Source organism: Argopecten irradians, chromosome 9 (assembly GCF_041381155.1).
Source record: "Argopecten irradians isolate NY chromosome 9, Ai_NY, whole genome shotgun sequence".
Lineage (NCBI taxonomy): Eukaryota > Metazoa > Mollusca > Bivalvia > Pectinida > Pectinidae > Argopecten > Argopecten irradians.
In genome coordinates, this window is record NC_091142.1 from 42,613,325 (window position 1) to 42,633,825 (window position 20,501).

General features: G+C 36.2%; 1 protein-coding gene across 1 annotated transcript; it reads left to right on the forward strand.

Moving 5' to 3' along the window:
* The first annotated feature begins 5,585 nt into the window (after positions 1 to 5,585).
* LOC138330783 (THO complex subunit 5 homolog) lies at positions 5,586 to 20,420 on the forward strand. Its single transcript, XM_069278303.1, has 7 exons — positions 5,586 to 5,766; positions 6,104 to 6,256; positions 7,551 to 7,664; positions 7,819 to 7,916; positions 8,072 to 8,147; positions 8,846 to 9,036; positions 20,288 to 20,420. Exons 1-7 carry the CDS (start codon positions 5,650 to 5,652, stop codon positions 20,418 to 20,420), a joined length of 882 nt encoding a protein of 293 aa, XP_069134404.1. The 5' UTR covers positions 5,586 to 5,649.
* The last annotated feature ends 81 nt before the right edge of the window (positions 20,421 to 20,501 follow it).

The window sequence follows — 20,501 nt, forward strand, 5'->3', positions numbered from 1 at the left end:
TTCCAATGTGATCAATCTCAGAATGGTTTAGCCAATCTATAAATCTTCTATGTGATCAGAGTCCCATGTGATCAATCTCAGAATGGTTTAGCCAATCTATAAATCTTCTATGTGATCAAAGTCCAATGTGATCAATATGTATTACTGAAAATATGAATATTTTCCCTAATTAAGGTCTATAAATGTTTGCAATGTGATAATGTTCTTGCAATTTAATTTTTGAAAGCTTTCATATATTCTTGCACGGATTTTTTTTTTGGCGCACGGATATATCCATAGAGATAAAATGATTGATAATTGGTAATTGATAAAAAATCTCCACGCCGTGAATAACTCTCCGTTTTTGTCTTAAACAACATAGCATGTGAATTCAGAATGATGTCTACAGTATAAAAGTTAATCATCGACAGATAAGATTTTCCAGCGGATGGTTATGTCACTTGATAATACAGGGACGAGCCTGCACTCGAAATAATAATCCTTTTCTACAGATTTATCTGACAATATCTGGAATGTCAGATAAACAGACACAAGTCAATGTAGCTCGGAACTAACGTATAGTGTATTTTGATATACAATTACTTTCTCCGGGGGCGGTCCACGAATGTCCAGGTGTATCCCGGCATTGTCCGTCACACACCTATGTATTACATACACCGTGGCGGGCGGCGCGGCGTCTGCTCGCTCTCACCATGTGCGCCTGTTTACCTCGCGCTGCGCTCGCGGGACAGATGATATACTTACGATTGTTTCCGGGTCATGTGGCACGCGGCATACTGCTGTCGTGGTACATAATAAAAGACTTACCTCAACAATGCAATGATTTCTTTTTCAAAGGGTACAACAAGATGATTTTATTTTGAAGTTATATTTTTTCATATTCTAAATGACATTGAGATAGGCCCATTTATTATCTCAAATTACAGCTTATTCCGATATCATACTGTAAGGCATTTTGTCAAGGGCGCGTGATTTTTTTTAAAAGGTCATTATGTTTAATGTAGGCCTAGCATATACGTGTAACTAGAAACGATCTAATTCTTTTAAAATAATTTACCTTTGCATGAACTTTTTTATATTTGACTTACTGATGCGTTCAGGATCAGGACTACTTCGTAAAAATGATGAAACTCAACTTCTCCCATGATGCAATGCGATGACTTTTAGGATACGCATATCCGTTTTGAAAATAATCCACGGATTTAATGTTTTTAAGTTGAAAAATTTATCCCTATAGTTCTCAAATATGAAGATCATGTTGACTTTATGTTAGAGTGTAAGTAGAATCAACGACATTCGATTTACAACTGATAATGTAAGACAAAACTAAAGGTCATTCGAAATACAGAGACTACCGAAAATGTTTTATTGTTCACAAAATTAATAACCCTTAACATCATAACTGTTTACCATTAATACAAGGGACACAAACATAACACAAACAGGGGATTAGGGGCCGGGTTTACTTCTCACTCTTATACAAGGGACACAAACATAACACAAACAGGGGATTAGGGGCCGGGTTTCCTTCCCACTCTCCCTTCCAACAAAGATATAATGTGTGTGTATTTCGTAGCACTAACGATTCTAAACAAATTATTTTTATGTAGACGATAAATCATTATGGTCAGTTAGGTGGTACGTCGTTTAGAGTTTAAAATTTAGCTATCCGTCACTCTATACGCCTTGTACACGTTCGTGTGAAAACTTGTTTCAAAGCCTAACTTTAGATTGATAAGTTCCGCTTCTTTCTGTGAGTCACAAAAGGTTAAAGGGCAATAGGAAACCATTTTTTATTATAACGACTTCAATATACATATATTTAACTAAGACCAGCGTCTGTATTTTGGTCGTTTTATGTCGTCCATTCATTCGATCATTGTCTTTAGTCGAATTTTAAGTGATAAATCTGTACACATAGCGATTTTGCTCCTCTGAAGACAATGTTGCTTGACTTTGTTTGATTTAATATAACAGCAATGGTCATTTAGGGACAAACTAACAACAGCCATGGTCATTTAGGGACAAACTAACAACAGCCATGGTCATTTAGGGACAAACTAACAACAGCCATGGTCATTTAGGGACAAACTGACAACAGCCATGGTACAGATTTTAAAACATACCTTTGGTAAAAAAAAATAAAAAAAAAGTGCGATAAAAACTCTAAAATGCTTTCTTCTTCTTCCAGATTTAGAGTCAGACTCAAAGGGTAGAGTGCGTTTGACTCTGGGAGGTGGCATGAAATTTAATGTTGGTTACATGATTTTTTTTAATTTTTTTTTATGATAAAAACTTGTTCTTTTATGGGTGCTAAAAAATGGCAAGGGCGTTTAAACGGTTTTGGATAATTAATAACAAGTTTTTCCAGTTAAAACACAACGATTACATGAAAAAGTGTGTAAATTGTAAGAAAAAAATGACAAAGTTATAAAAAGTGAGACGTCAAACTAAAAATGAAACTAAGATTCATTGTAGTATAAATCTAAGACGATGTAGCATCATCCGTTCAACAGACAATCGAGACTTACACCAAGAACGTTTATCGCGCTTTACTTCTCAGTTCGATTCTAATAACAAGAACAATTTTGGTATTATGAGATTAAAATCTTGTAAAAAGGAATAAAAACTTGTGAGATTAAAATCTTCTGCATTATTGTAATAACAAGAAAAAAAATCTTGTAATAACGAGAACAATCTACAATGTAGTACTTAGGCCAAACAAGTTAATATGTCTGTTTAGGGTTACCCGACCGACCCTAATTTTTTACCCCAGACCCTAATCTTTTTCCACTTTTCTACGAAAAAAAAATAAAAGTCGGGATTTCGATCTTAGACTCCGGTTCCGGCCATTATTTTAGAGTGAAAGACACTAAAAAAAGAAAAAAACAATCCCGACCTACAGACCCTATTTTGCTAATGTAACCGTAAACAGACACAGTTTTTGGCCTTATTAGTTACGAGATTAAAATACAGGTAGCGTAATTACAAAAAAAAAACGTAAAAGGAGAGAACAATCTTGTGATCAATAACAATGATGAAAATCTTGAGTAGGAACTAAAAAAAACAAGGACAATCAAGTTCTTTGTATGACGTCTTCTGTATTTGAGAGTGTATTTGAACCTGTATAAAGGGAGGTAAGTCGTACGAATTTCACAAGGGAAGGCCTTATTCTGAACAACCGGTTCGATCGTTGTTAAAGTCATTATTTCAGGTATAAATCCTGACGGACCTTCAGCTTTTGATACAGGCCTGTGAGACCTTTGTCAAAGCTTGTCTGAAAACAATATAAAATCGCCAGGTCCGTCTTTAATTCATAAACGAACAACTGGGAGACTGTGGTATGTTCTTGTTTTGTCTTCTTGTATAGTGGAACTGTTGCCCTTTTTATAGTGCTATATCACTGAAGCATGTTGCCGAAGACACCAAGCAACACACCCCACCCGGTCACATTATACTGACAACGGGGGAACCAGTCGTCCCACTCCATGTACGCTGAGCGCTAAGCAGGAGCAGAGAAACTACCACTTTATAGACTTTGGAGTGTCTCGGCCAGGGGACAGAACCCAAAGCCTTCCTCATAGGGGCGAACGCCCAACTCGAGGCCAAAAGTGAGGCGGTGCCAATGGAGGCATTAGGAAGGATAAAGTCAGTTAGAAAGAAGAGAAAAGATAAAATCCCAAATTGTGTCGCCTTTTACGATCATGCAATAGGGGCCACAGGTACAATTCTAACGCCCTACCTGCAGGGCCATTAGGTCCAACCGCACAAATCGTATTTTAACCGAAAACGGTCCTACATGTGCAATAATTTTCATACTGACAAATCTAGAAAAGGCTTATGAATCCTTGGTGTTATTCGTCACCAAAAGTTACCAACATTTTAAAAATGACAATATCTACTAACAACGCATTTTTTACATAGATAAATCAGAACTCAAAACGAATTTTTAGTACATGTACTGCCAAAAATCATTAAAATGTATTTACATGTACGTCTGCAAGAGCAATGAAATGCAAGACCATGAAGCCAAGTCATGGTCTACAAATCTATAATTTCACATTTTTACATTTTGCATCGCATTCTTCATTCTAGCTCTTGTCCTTTGTAGCGAATGGACTATTTAAACTGAATCAAATGGGATATTTCAACCATGTATATTTTATTCTACATACTATCAGAGACTTAGATATAATATATATATATTTTATATCTAAGTCTCTGATACTATAATAATTAATTTTTCTTTGTTTCTGGCTTTCTGATTGGCCTAGGCCTATTCATATTTTTCATTCCACGATGAAAAAAAATCGAGAATGGCGCGGAATCTTGACGTTATCGTGACGTCACAATAGAAAAGAAACATTGGCGTTGCATATTGATTTGGAAAAAAATAATCCATTGGAAAATTTCAATGGAATCGTAAGTGGAAACGTATTTCGTTTTATAAAGTAAATTGGAAAATTGATTATAAGCATTGAAGTCACTAATTCTTAATCTCGATACCCCGATGAAATAAAAAAAAATAAAAAAAATAAAAAAAATAGTGACTTCAATTAGTGACTAAAATTAAAAAATAGTGACTTCAATAGGCCTATATATCTTAATAAAAGTCTGGAACGCCCGATGCTTGCACGCATTGGGGCCGCGGTGGCCGAGTGGTTCAGATGTACCGACATATTACCACATGCCCTCCACCTCTGGGTCGCGAGTTCGAATCCCATGTGGGGCAGTTGCCAGGTACTGGCCGCTGTTCGGTGGTTTTTCTCCGGGTACTCCGGCTTTCCTCCACCAACAAACCTGGCACGTCCTTAAATGATTTGTTTGTTTGTTTGATTAATTAACGTCCTATTAACAGCTATGGTCATGTAAGGACGGCCTCCCATGTATGCGGTGTGTTGCGTGTATGTTGTGCGAGGTGCGTGTTTCGGGAGACTGCGGTATATTCATGTTGTGTCTTCTTGTATAGTGGAACTGTTGCCCTTTTTATAGTGCTATATCACTGAAGCATGCCGCTGAAGACACCAAGCAACACATCCCACCCGGTCACATTATACTGACAACGGGTGAACCAGTCGTCCCACTCCCTTTTTGCTGAGCGCTAAGCAGGAGCAGAAACTACCACTTTTACAGACTTTGGTGTGTCTCGGCCAGGGGACAGAACCCAGAGCCTTCCTCACAGGGGCGAACGCTCAACTCAAGGCCAAAAGTGAGGCGGTGCCAAGGGAGGCATTAGGAAGGATAACAATCTGATTAAAATACAGATACTTATTATCACTACGTTTGATAAGAGGGATCTTTATTTAACGTAGTGATAATAAGGATATGTATTTTAATCCGATTGGGTTAATAAGGATATGTATTTTAATCAGATTGGAAGGATAAAGTCAGTTAGGAAGAATAGAAAAGATAAGATCCTTAATTTAGTCGCCTTTTACGATCATGCAATAGGGGCAGCAGGTACAATTCTAACGCCCTACCTGCATACCCTAGCTGTTAATAGGACGTTAAACTAATCAAACAAAGCTTGCACGCACATTTGAGTGATTACGGTAAAACTGCTGATCGTTGTCCTTCGGACGCTTGAGTTATCATCGCTCGAGTAAAGCGTTTGCGAGATCTTTCATTTTGTCTGCATCTTCCGGCGCCATGGCCAGCGAACCTGCGAAAACTGAAATAAAGAGAAAACGGACGATAAGGAAAGAGCCGTCATCTGTTGCAGCATCAGGAGACAGCAAGAGGATAAAAAGTGATGCTACGGTTAAGGTAATTCTTCTTATAGGCCTATAGCCTAGATCAATATTCTCTCGATATGTCAACGTGTAGGATGATTCGGATTTCGAATCATGCCTGCATTCGCATAGTATATAATAAGAACATTTGTTAGATGATTTAGTTAATATTTATCAGGCGAGAACTGGTACTTGGCGAGAACAGGTCGCCTGTCAGTACTGTAAACTTGTTGGAGTTTAACCATTGATTGTGGTTTTGGAAGGAACAGGCTATTTCGCCTCAAATGCCATTCATTTTTAGTGTTGTTTTGTTTTAAATCCTGTTCATCCTGATATGTTTCTCTTTAATATGCAGTGATATTTTGTTGTAGGAAAGTAAGAGTGGTCTTTTCTTTGCGGAGGAGGAAGAGGTTGAGAGTCGTAACCCACAAAATGACCTGACAACCTTCAGGAAAACATGTGAAGAAATAAGGACGGCTATGACAGAGATTAGGAAACTGAAGGAAAAAAAGGGCAAAGATCATGTATGTTTGTCATTGTAGCAGGTTTTAATTATAAATAGTAGTGCTGGGAATCACTATAATATTAAAGATTGATTATCAGTCCCTTCTTACATCGATTGATGATAGATTGCCGGTAAAAATATGTGCTAAAAATAATTGAAGTTTAAGTAGACTTCCCAAACTTCTAAACAAAAACAAAAAAATTCTCACCAACGTGTATCAAAAATTGTTATTTTGGTTAGTAAACAATTACTTGAATAAAAGAAAAGATGTTTATACTTTATGAATAAAAGTATTTCAATAAATTTCTGCAACTATAAGTTTACCATTCCTGTGTCATACAGACGATCACATTGACTACGAATGTATCCAAATAAATTTGGTTATGCATCTTGTATTATATTCCTTATACAGTGCATTTATATTGTTATCTCAAAAATAGTTGAGTCAGATTTAATTGTTTCTGTCTAGTTTATGACGCCTGCGACATCCACTCGCCGAAAAGTGAAAACTAAAGTGTTTCTCCCGGCGGACGCCATATGCATTTGTCATAGCGCTATAAGTGCATGCACGGTCGACCTCTTTGTACATAACCACAGATTCAAAATACTGCACTAGCCATTATTAAGTAAGGAGTGTAACACGCTTCAATGTCGACTCGAAGTGAAGTGACAAAGAACATCACATGAAAAATGAGTTTCATTTTGGTTTTTCAACATTAAAACAATGAATACCAATGTATGTTTACGATCATTTGCAACACATTAACAATAATAATCAATTTCAATGAAAAAATTTTAAATAGATTTTTCATAGGAAAAATAGATCATCGAATCAATTTCTCCATTTAATCGATGTTTTCGGTTATCAGTACACCACTAATAAATAGTGATACAGTCGCCTAGCTTTGTGCTAGGTGGAATTTCCCTTTAGCTTTAGTGGGAAGAACTGTGAACCATAAGTCCAGGGTTAGGTGTTTAAATCCAGCTGGTGACACTCTGCTCTCACTCTGTTACATCATGTAGAAAAATGAAAATAAAAATCTTGTAATAAATAAATCTTTTGCTTTTATGAAGCTGTTTTAAAATCTCTCTATATATATACAGGTACCACACAGTTATAAGAAAAGTTCAATTTCATAGACTAAATATAGAAATGTAGGCCAAACAAATTAATGATAGTGATCAATAAAGATAGAAAGTACAGTTTGTATGTAGTTTAAGTAACTTTTAGTTAAATGTTTTCATATATACATGAACATTTGAATATTCAAAAATGTTTTGTATAATTCGAAATTCATTTCCTCTTTTTGCAGTCTGAAGAAATTGAAGAAAAGAAGATAAATGCTCTTCTACAGTTTGTTGTTCTGAAAAAACTGAATCGCTTGGCCCACGTGCGATGTAAGAAAGTGAGAGATGCCACTAGTGAGGTAAATATATTGTTCAAACAAAGACAGGAGATATAAAACATTCTACACAAAGACAGAATTAAGATACACATATTGACGTGTAGCCACTAATAATGACTTCATTGATCAATGAATACCGTAATTGTAAAACTAAGATCCACATGATGTGTTCCAGGCCAAACAGAGGATTGACCAGTACCACCTACAGCTTCAGAACCTCCTGTATGAGACCATGCATCTGGAGAAAGAGATCACACGCTGTCTAGAATTCAAGTAAGAATTATTATCACAATTCGTCTGAAAAACAGTATGGTCTGTCAAGCTGTGGATGTTTTGTAGGAGGGCAATGCTTCACCCACCATGTTCTACCCTAACTGTAATATATATCTCTACCTGTATATAATTGATAAACTTTCTACTCATTCCAGGTCTAAAGATGAAGAGATAGAGCTGGTATCTGAAGAAGAGTTCTATCAAGATGCACCGAAAGAAGTATCACGCCCAGTAAGTTACACTCTGAAACCAGATGCATGAGCAGCATGACAGTCTTTAAAATCTTGCTAGTTAAAAATTAGCTTTAATGAATATCACATACATTGTAGTTGTATTGATTCAAACATGTGTGTCACATATTGCATCTAGTTCAAAATTTTATATGTTAACAATTTGATGACGGTTTTATATAGCAGATTGTTTGTGCAGGTCAAAAAGATGGTGATTTTGTTTTAGAATAGGAAACCTTTTATTCATCACTTATTATTTGTGGGATCACAACAATGTCATTTGACAGTGAACATACCAACCCCTGGAAAATGACCAACAGTACAGTGTCAAGTTTTAACTCCAGCACTGTAGCTCCTTATATGAGCCTTAGAAACCTGTGTATAGATAACATGTCATGGGATCATAAAAATGTCATATAAAACAGTGAACATACTCCAGCACTGTAGCTCCTTATATGAGCCATAGAAACCTGTGTGTAAATAACATGTACTTTAATTCAATATCATGACTTTCAAAGCTTGAAGTCACGCTGGTCTGATACCTGTGTGTAGGTCGGTGTTTTGTCTCAATGAACTGTGGTTTTCCTCCATCTCCTAAACCTAACATGTCCTGTAATGATCCTTGCTGTAATAAGAGCAGTAAACAAAAACTAATCACATGGTACACTTGTATTTTGATACAATTTTATGTGTTACTAGGAGGTGACACAGGCGGACGCCCATCAGAGAACGCTGGCCCGACTAGACTGGGAGCTGGAACAGAGGAAACGTCTCGACCTGAAGCTGAAGGAAGCCAAGGACAACAAAGAGAAACTAGAACAGGAAATAAAGACAAAACAAGAATATCTAGAGAACCTACAGCCCAAACTTAATACTATATTACAGGTAGGGTATTAATAAAACCAGGAATATCTAGAGAACCTACAGCCCAAACTTAATACTATATTACAGGTAGGGTATTAATAAAACCAGGAATATCTAGAGAATCTACAGCCCAAACTTAATACTATATTACAGGTAGGGTATTAATAAAACCAGGAATATCTAGAGAACCTACAGCCCAAACTTAATACTATATTACAGGTAGGGTATTAATAAAACCAGGAATATCTAGAGAATCTACAGCCCAAACTTAATACTATATTACAGGTAGGGTATTAATAAAACCAGGAATATCTAGAGAACCTACAGCCCAAACTTAATACTATATTACAGGTAGGGTATTAATAAAACCAGGAATATCTAGAGAATCTACAGCCCAAACTTAATATCTAGAGAATCTACAGCCCAAACTTAATACTATATTACAGGTAGGGTATTAATAAAACCAGGAATATCTAGAGAATCTACAGCCCAAACTTAATACTATATTACAGGTAGGGTATTAATAAAACCAGGAATATCTAGAGAATCTACAGCCCAAACTTAATACTATATTACAGGTAGGGTATTAATAAAACCAGGAATATCTAGAGAATCTACAGCCCAAACTTAATACTATATTACAGGTAGGGTATTAATAAAACCAGGAATATCTAGAGAATCTACAGCCCAAACTTAATACTATATATTACAGGTAGGGTATTAATAAAACCAGGAATATCTAGAGAATCTACAGCCCAAACTTAATACTATATTACAGGTAGGGTATTAATAAAACCAGGAATATCTAGAGAATCTACAGCCCAAACTTAATACTATATTACAGGTAGGGTATTAATAAAATCAAAATCTAGAGAACTACAGCCCAAACTTATACTATATTACTAGGGTATTAATAAAACCAGAATATCTAGAGAATCTACAGCCCAAACTTAATACTATATTACAGGTAGGGTATTAATAAAACCAGGAATATCTAGAGAATCTACAACCCAAACTTAATACTATATTACAGGTAGGGTATTAATAAAACCAGGAATATCTAGAGAATCTACAGCCCAAACTTAATACTATATTACAGGTAGGGTATTAATAAAACCAGGAATATCTAGAGAATCTACAGCCCAAACTTAATACTATATTACAGGTAGGGTATTAATAAAACCAGGAATATCTAGAGAATCTACAGCCCAAACTTAATACTATATTACAGGTAGGGTATTAATAAAACCAGGAATATCTAGAGAATCTACAGCCCAAACTTAATACTATATTACAGGTAGGGTATTAATAAAACCAGGAATATCTAGAGAATCTACAGCCCAAACTTAATACTATATTACAGGTAGGGTATTAATAAAACCAGGAATATCTAGAGAATCTACAACCCAAACTTAATACTATATTACAGGTAGGGTATTAATAAAACCAGGAATATCTAGAGAATCTACAGCCCAAACTTAATACTATATTACAGGTAGGGTATTAATAAAACCAGGAATATCTAGAGAACTACAGCCCAAACTTAATACTATATTACAGGTAGGGTATTAATAAAACCAGGAATATCTAGAGAATCTACAGCCCAAACTTAATACTATATTACAGGTAGGGTATTAATAAAACCAGGAATATCTAGAGAACCTACAGCCCAAACTTAATACTATATTACAGGTAGGGTATTAATAAAACCAGGAATATCTAGAGAACCTACAGCCCAAACTTAATACTATATTACAGGTAGGGTATTAATAAAACCAGGAATATCTAGAGAACCTAGAGCCCAAACTTAATAACTATATTACAGGTAGGGTATTAATAAAACCAGGAATATCTAGAGAATCTACAGCCCAAACTTAATACTATTACAGGTAGGGTATTTACCAGAATCTACAAACCCACCCAAAACTTAATACCATATTTTACAGGGACAGGTAGGGTATTAATAAAACCAGGAATATCTAGAGAATCTACAGCCCAAACTTAATACTATATTACAGGTAGGGTATAATAAAACCAGGAATATCTAGAGACTCTACAGCCCAAACTTAATACTATATTACAGGTAGGGTATTAATAAAACCAGGAATATCTAGAGAACCTACAGCCCAAACTTAACACTATATTACAGGTAGGGTATTAATAAAACCAGGAATATCTAGAGAATCTACAGCCAAAACTTAATACTATAACTATTTACAGGGGGTATCTAATAAAACCAGGAATATCTAGAGAATCTACAGCCCACAACTTATATATATTACAGGTAGGGTATTAATAAATCCAGGAATATCTAGAGAATATGACAGCCCAATCTTAATACTATATTACAGGTAGGTTAGTGATAAAAACCGGAATATCTAGAGAACCTCTACATCTCTCCAAACTTTATAAACACCATAATACAGGTAGGTATAATAATAACATGTCAGGAATATCTAGAGAATCTACAGCCCAAACTTAATACTATATTACAGGTAGGGTATTATAAAACCAGGGAATATCTAAGAGAATCTACGAACCCAAACTTAACATATGATTTTACAGGTAGGGTATTAATTAAACCAGGAATATCTAGAGAACCTACAGCCCAAACTTAACACCATATTACAGGTAGGTTATTTAATAAAACCAGGAATATCTAGAGAATCTACAACCCAAACTTAACCCATATTACAGGATAGGGTATTAAATATTGAATCAGGCTATATCTAGAGAACCTACAGCCCAAACTTAATTACTATATTACAGGTAGGGTATTAAAAAATTAGAGAACCTTTGGAATAGGGTAACACATATTAATAAAGTATTCTGTCACAGAGTTAGAGCCCCATACTTAATATATATCTAGAACTGTCACAGTATTTTACGGGTAGATAATAAAACCAGGACCATATTAGACACTCTAAGGGCCCAAACTTAGTACTATATTTACAGGTAGGGTATTAATAAAACCAGGAATATCTAGAGAATGTTTTGCCCCAAACTATTAAGTACTTAAGTTAATCTAAAGAGTTAAGGGTATTGTAAAACAGAGATAGCAGACAAACTTTACTATGTACAGAGGGTATTAATAAAAGGGTTGTATCATAGACTTAGTCTATAAAGATTTGCAAGTCACAAGAGATAGGTAAGGGTTGTATCATCGACAAATCCTATAAAAGAGTTCTGTCATCAGAGTATAGGGTACGGGTTTTGTATCATAGCCATGAGCTATAAATGAGTTCAGTCATAGAGATAGGTAAGCGGATGAATCAGTAGACATGTCTATAAGGAGATCAGTCTCACAAGAATAGGTAAGGTTTGTATCCATAGTACAATGGTCTATACAGAGTTTCTGTCACAGAGATAGGTAAGGGTTGTTAATCATAGACATGTCCTATAAAGATTTTTCGTCGATCCCAGAGAATAGTGTAAGGTGGTTTAATCATAGACAATGCGTACTATAAAAAGTTCCGTTACTGTAGATAGGAAAGGTTGTATCATAGAACAAAAGGTCTATAAAGAGTTCTGTAACAAGAGATAGGTAAGGGTATGTATCATAGCCAAGTCTATAAAGAGTTCTGTCACACAGATAGTAAGGGTATCATAGGGTCTATGAAGTCTGTCATAGATAATGTCTATCAATAAGAGTTAAAAGAAGTATTCTGTCACAGAGATAGGTAAGGGTTGTATCATAGACATGTTCTCTCTATAAATGTGAGTTCAGTCACAAGAGATAGGTATAGGGTTGTATCATAGACAAGGTCTCAGATAAAGAGTTCTGTCACAGAGATAGGTAGGGTTAGGTATCATAGACATGTCTATAAAGAGAGTTCAGTCACAGAGATAGGTAAGGGTTGTATCATAGACATGTCTATAAAGAGTTCAGTCACAGAGATAGGTAAGGGTTGTATCCTAGACATGTCTATAAAGAGTTCAGTCACAGAGATAGGTAAGGGTTGTATCATAGACAAGTCTATAAAGAGTTCTGTCACAGAGTTAGGTAGGTAGTGTATCATAGACATGTCTATAAAGAGTTCAGTCCACAGAGATAGATAAAGGGTTGTATCATTAGACATGTCTATAAAGAGTTCAGTCACAGAGATAGGTAAGGTTATGTATCATATACCTGTCCTATAAAGGTAAGTGGGTTGTGTCATATAGACAGTCTGTATAGTAAGAGTTCAGTACAGAGATAGGTAAGGTGATCCAGATGGTTATAGGTATAGGGTTGTATCATAGACAGATCTGTCAGAGATAGGGTAAGGTATAATAAACATTGATACTGTCACAGAGATAGTTAAGGGTGTGTATCACAGAGTTCATTCACAGAGGATAAGGTAGGTCACACGAGATAGGTATAAGGGTTTTGTATCATAGTCATAAGAGATCTGATCACATGTCTATCATAAAAAGAGTTCAGAGATAGGTAAGGGTTGTCACAGAGATAGGTAAGGGTTGATATTGTCTATAGTTCTGTTCACAGAGAGTAAGGTAAGGTATCATAGACAGTTCAGTTCACTATAAAGAGAGTTCTGTCAACTGAGATAGGTAAGGGTTGTATCATAGACAGAGATTAGGTAAGGTTGTATCATAGACAAGTCTATAAAGAGTTCTCTGTCTGCACAGAGATAGGTAAAGGTTTATATCATAGACATGTCTATAAAGAGTTCTGTCACAGAGATAGCTGTAAGTGGTTGTATCATATAGGTAGACATGTCTATAAAGAGTTTCTGTCATAGACAAGTCAGAGTTCTTGATAGGATAGTAAGGGTTGTTCATAGCACAAGTCTATAAAGAGTTCAGTCACAGAGTTCTGTCGCAAGGAGATAGGTAAGGGTTGATAGGTAAGGGTTGTATCATAGACATGTCCTATAAAGAGTTCTGTCACAGAGATAGGTAAGGGTATGTATCATAGACCTATGTCTAGTTTCAGTCCACATGAGATATGAAAGGGGTTGTATCAAAGACAAGAGGTCCACAGAGATAGGTTAGGGTTGTATCATAGACATGTCTATAAAGAGTTCTGTCACAGAGATAGGTAAGGGTTGTATCATAGACATGTCTATAAAGAGTTCTGATCAACAGAGATAGGTAAGGGTTGTATCATAGACAATCTATAAAGAGTTCTGTCACAGAGATAGGTAGGGTTGTATCATAGACAAGTCTATAAAGAGTTTTCAGTCACAGAGATAGGTAAGGGTTGTATCATAGACATGTCTATGTTCTATAAAGAGTTCATGTCACAGAGATAGGTAAGGGTTGTATCATAGACATGTCTATAAAGAGTATCTGTCACAGAGATAGGTAAGGGTTGTATCATAGACATGTCTATAAAGTAGTTCTGTCACAGAGATAGGTAAGGTTGTATCATAGACAAGTTCTATAAAGAGTTCTGTCACAGAGATAGGTAAGGGTTGTAATCATAGACAAGTCTATAAAGAGTTCTGTCACAAGAGATAGGTAAGGGTTGTATCATAGACAAGTCTATAAAAAAAGAGTTCTGTCACAGAGATTAGTAAGGTTGTATCATAGACAATGTCTATAAGAGAGTTCTGTCACAGAGATAAGGGTAACGGGTTGTAATCATAGACAATGTCTATAAAGAGTTCTGTCACAGAGATAGGTAAGGGTTGTTATCATAGACATAGTCTATAAAGAGTTCAGTCACAGAGATAGGTAACGGTTGTATCATAGACATGGTCTATAAAGAGTTCTGTCACAGGAGATAGGTAAAGTTGTATCATATAGTCATGTCTATAAAGAGTTCTTTCACAGAGATAGGTAAGGGGTTGTATCATAGACAAGTCTATAAAGAGTTCTGTCCACAGAGATAGTAAAGGTAAGGGTTGTATCAGGGTTGTATCATAGACATGTCTATAAAGAGTTCTGTCACAGAGATAGGTAAGGTATCATAGACACTGTCTATAAAGAGTTCTGTCACAGAGATAGGTAAGGGTTGTTATCATAGACATGTCTTATAAAGAGTTCTGTCACCAGAGATAGGTAATGGGTTGTATCATAGACAAGTCTATAAAGAGTTCTGTCACAGAGATAGGTAAGGGTTGTATCATAGACATGTCTATAAATAGTTCAGTCACAGAGATAGGTAAGGGTGTATCATAGCACATGTCTATAAAGAGTTCTGTCACAGAGATAGGTAAAGGGTTGTATCATAGACAAATCTATAAAGATTTCTGTCACAGAGATAGGTAAGGGTTGTATCATAGACATGTCTATAAAGAGTTCTGTCACAGAGATAGGTAAGGGTTGTATCATAGACAAGTCTATAAAGAGTTCAGGGTCACAGAAGATAGGTATAATGGTTGTATCATAGACATGTCTATAAAGTAGTTCTGTCACAGATAGGTAAATGGGTTTGTATCATATACATGTCTATAAAGAGGTTCTGTCACAGAGATTAGGTAAGGGTTGTATCATAGACATGTCTATAAAGAGTTCTGTCACAGAGATAGGTAAGGGTTGTATCATAGACATGGTCCCTATAAAGAGTTCAGTCACAGAGATAGGTAAGGGTTGTATCATAGACATGTCTATAAAAGAGTTCATGTCACAGAGATAGGTAAGGGTTGTATCATAGACATGTCTATAAAGAGTTCTGTCACAGAGATAGGTAAGGGTTGTATCATAGACATGTCTCTATAAAGAGTTCAGTCACAGAGATAGGTAAGGGTTGTATCATAGACAAGTCTATAAAGAGTTCTGTGGTACATCATAGACAAGTCTATAAAGAGGTCACAGAGATAGGTCACAAGGGTTGTATCATAGACATGTCTATAAAGAGTTCTGTCACAGAGATAGGTAAAGTTGTATCATAGACATGTCTATAAAGAGTTCTGTCACAGAGATAGGTAAGGGTTGTATCATAGACAAGTCTATAAAGAGTTCTGTCACAGAGATAGGTAAGGGTTGTATCATAGACATGTCTATAAAGAGTTCTGTCACAGAGATAGGTAAGGGTTGTATCATAGACATGTCTATAAAGAGTTCTGTCACAGAGATAGGTAAGGGTTGTATCATAGACAAGTCTATAAAGAGTTCTGGTCACAGAGATAGGTAAGGGTTGTATCATAGACATGTCTATAAAGAGTTCTGTCACAGAGATAGGTAAGGGTTGTATCATAGACATGTCTATAAAGAGTTCAGTCACAGAGATAGGTAAGGGTTGTATCATAGACATGTCTATAAAGAGTTCAGTCACAGAGATAGGTAAGGGTTGTATCATAGACAAGTCTATAAAGAGTTCTGTCACAGAGATAGGTAAGGTGTTGTATCATAGACATGTCTATAAAGAGTTCTGTCACAGAGATAGGTAAGGGTTGTATCATAGACAAGTCTATAAAGAGTTCAGTCACAGAGATAGGTAAGGGTTGTATCATAGACATGTCTATAAAGAGTTCAGTCACAGAGATAGGTAAGGGTTGTATCATAGACATGTCTATAAAGAGTTCAGTCACAGAGATAGGTAAGGGTTGTATCATAGACAAGTCTATAAAGAGTTCTGTCACAGAGATAGGTAAGGGTTGTATCATAGACATGTCTATAAAGAGTTCTGTCACAGAGATAGGTAAGGGTTGTATCATAGACATGTCTATAAAGAGTTCTGTCACAGAGATAGGTAAGGGTTGTATCATAGACAAGTCTATAAAGAGTTCTGTCACAGAGATAGGTAAGGGTTGTATCATAGACATGTCTATAAAGAGTTCAGTCACAGAGATAGGTAAGGGTTGTATCATAGACATGTCTATAAAGAGTTCAGTCACAAGAAAAGGTACGGTGGTTGTGATATAACAGCCAAAGTCTATCAAAGAGTTTTCTGACCCACAGAGAATAGGTACAGACGTGTATCATAGACATGTGCCATAAAGAGTTTCTGTCACAGAGATAGGTAAAGAGGTTGTATCATAGACAAGTCTATAAAGAGTTCTGTCACAGAGATAGGTAAGGGTTGTATCATAGACAAGTCTATAAAGAGTTCTGTCACAGAGATAGGTAAGGGTTGTATCATAGGACAAGTCTATAAAGATCACAGAGATAGGTAAGGGTTGTATCATAGACAAGTCTATAAAGAGTTCTGTCACAGAGATAGGTAAGGGTTGTATCATAGACAAGTCTATAAAGAGTTCTGTCACAGAGATAGGTAAGGGTTGTATCATAGACATGTCTATAAAGAGTTCTGTCACAGAGATAGGTAAGGGTTGTATCATAGACATGTCTATAAAGAGTTCTGTCACAGAGATAGGTAAGGGTTGTATCATAGACAATGTCTATAAAGAGTTCTGTCACAGAGATAGGTAAGGGTTGTATCATAGACATGTCTATAAAGACAGAGATAGGTAAGGGTTGTATCATAGACATGTCTATAAAGAGTTCTGTCACAGAGATAGGTAAGTATCATAGTACATGTCTATAAAGAGTTCTGTCACAGAGTATTGGTAAGGGTAGACAGGTACTATAAAGAGTTCTGTCACAGAGATAGGTAAGGGTAGTGTATCATAGGCAAGGTCTATAAAGAGTTCTGATCACAGAGATAGGTATAGGGTTGTAATCATAGACATTCTATAAAAGAGTTCTGTCACAGAGATAGGTAAGGGGTCTCATAGACCAAGTAAAGATCACAGAGATAGGTAGGTTGTATCATAGACAGTCTATAAAAAGAGTAATCTGTACACCGAGAATGTATCACGGTAACTAGACATTGTCTATAAAGAGATAGTCACAGAGTCTAGGTAAGGGTTGTATGTCATAGACAATGGTAAGTCTATAAAGATCTGTCACTGAGATTAAGGGTTGTCATAGACAGAGATAGGTAATGGGTTGTATCATAAGAGACAATGTCATAGACAGAGATAGTATTAAGGGTAGTGTAACCATAGCCATGTACTATAAGAGAGTTCTGTCACAGAGATAAGTTAAGAGTTGTTATTTCATAGACATGGTCTATAAATGGACTTCAGGTCACAGAGATAGGTAAGGTGTTGTATCAAAGAACAAGGTCCTATCAAGAGTGTCAGTCACAGAGATAGGTAAGGGTTGTATCATAGACATGTCTATAAAAGAGTTCTGTCACAGAGATAGGTAAGGGTTGTATCATAGACATGTCTATAAAGAGTTCTGTCACAGAGATAGGTAGAGGTTCTTATTTGTATCATAGACATGTCTATAAAGAGAGTTAAAGAGTGGGTAAGGGTTTTTTTCTTTTAAATGCAAGTAGCTTTAAAGATCTTCACAGAGATAGGTAAGGGTTTGTATCTATAGACATGTCCTATATAAGAGTTTCTGTCAACAGAGACTAGTGTAAGGAGTCTGTATCATAGACAAGTCTATAAAGAGTTCAGTCACCAGAGATATGGTAAAGGGTTTGTATCATAGGACAAGGTCTATAAAGAGTTCTGTCACAGAAGATAGGTACCAGGGGTTGTATCATAGACCTGTCTATAAAGTAGTTCTGTCACAGAGAAAGGTAAGGAGGTGTCATCATAGACATGTCTATAAAGAGCTTCTGTACACAGAGATAGGTAAGGGGTGTATCATAGACAAAGTCATATAAAGAGTTCTGTCACAGGAGATAGGTAAGGGTTGTATCATAGACTTTGGTCTATAAAGAGTTCTGTCACACAGAGATAGGTAAGGGGTTGTATCAATAGACATGCGGTCTATAAAGAGTTTCTAGTCACAGAGATAGGTAAGGGTTGTAATCATAAGACATTTCTATCAAAAGAGTTCATGTCACAGTCAGATTAGGTAAGGTTATATCTATTAGTATTGACCTATAATTTATAGTTCATGCTCACGTGATGAATAGGTAATGTGTAGAATCAATAGTCATGTACTATAAACGTGTTCTCGTTCACAAGCTGATTAGGTAAAGGGTTGTATCATTGAGACAATTACCAATAAAGAGTTCTTGATCCACTGTGTCTAGGAAAGGGTTAGTATCCATAGATATGTTCTATAAAGGAGTTTTCATTCAACAGAGTTTAGGTAAGGTATCATATCGACAAGTTATAAAAGGAGTCTATCAGTCACAGTGAAAGGTAAGAGGTATCCCATTAGACATGTCCCTATAAAGATGTCTGGACCCCTGAGACAAGGAAAGGTACATAGCCAGTCATCTAAAGAGTTCTGTCACATAGATATGTAAAGGGGTTGTATCATATACAAGTCAATAAAAGTCAGTCACAGAGATAGGTAAGGGTTGTATCATATAGACATAGACATGTCTATAAAGAGTTCTGTCACAGAGATAGGTAAGGTATCATAGACATGTCTATAAAGAGTTCTGTCACAGAGATAGGTAAGGGTTGTATCATAGACAAGTCTATAAAGAGTTCTGTCACAGAGATAGGTAAGGGTTGTATCATAGACATGTCTATAAAGAGTTCTGTCACAGAGATAGGTAAGGTATCATAGACAAGTCTATAAAGAGTTCTGTCACAGAGATAGGTAAGGGTTGTATCATAGACATGTCTATAAAGAGTTCTGTCACAGAGATAGGTAAGGGTTGTATCATAGACATGTCTATAAAGAGTTCTGTCACAGAGATAGGTAAGGGTTGTATCATAGACATGTCTATAAAGAGTTCTGTCACAGAGATAGGTAAGGGTTGTATCATAGACATGTCTATAAAGAGTTCTGTCACAGAGATAGGTAAGGGTTGTATCATAGACATGTCTATAAAGAGTTCTGTCACAGAGATAGGTAAGGGTTGTATCATAGACATGTCTATAAAGAGTTCTGTCACAGAGATAGGTAAGGTATCATAGACATGTCTATAAAGAGTTCTGTCACAGAGATAGGTAAGGGTTGTATCATAGAATGTCTTTATAAAGAGTTCAGAGATAGGTAATGTATCATACAAGTCTAAGAGTTCTGTCACAGAGATAGAGTTCTTAGAGATAGGTAAGGGTTGTATCATAGACAAGTCTATAAAGAGTTCTGTCACAGAGATAGGTAAGGGTTGTATCATAGACATGTCTATAAAGAGTTCTGTCACAGAGATAGGTAAGGGTTGTATCATAGACAAGTCTATAAAGAGTTCTGTCACAGAGATAGGTAAGGGTTGTATCATAGACATGTCTATAAAGAGTTCTGTCACAGAGATAGGTAAGGGTTGTATCATAGACAAGTCTATAAAGAGTTCTGTTAGTCTAGATCTATTGGATGTATCACAGACTCCGTGATGGTAGTCTAGATCTATTGGATGTATCACAGACTCAGTGGCTGGGTAGTCTAGATCTATTGGATGTATCACAGGCTCAGTGACCTGGGTCTAGATCTATTTGGATGTATCACAGTGCTCAGTGACCTGGGAAGTCTATTGGATGTATCACAGGCTCATGTGGTTCTGGGTAGTTCTAGATCTGGCTCTCGTGACTGGGAAGTCTAGATCTATTGGATGTTCCACAGACTCAGTGGCTGGGTAGTCTAGATCTCACAGGCTCAGTGGCTGGGTAGTCTAGATCTATTG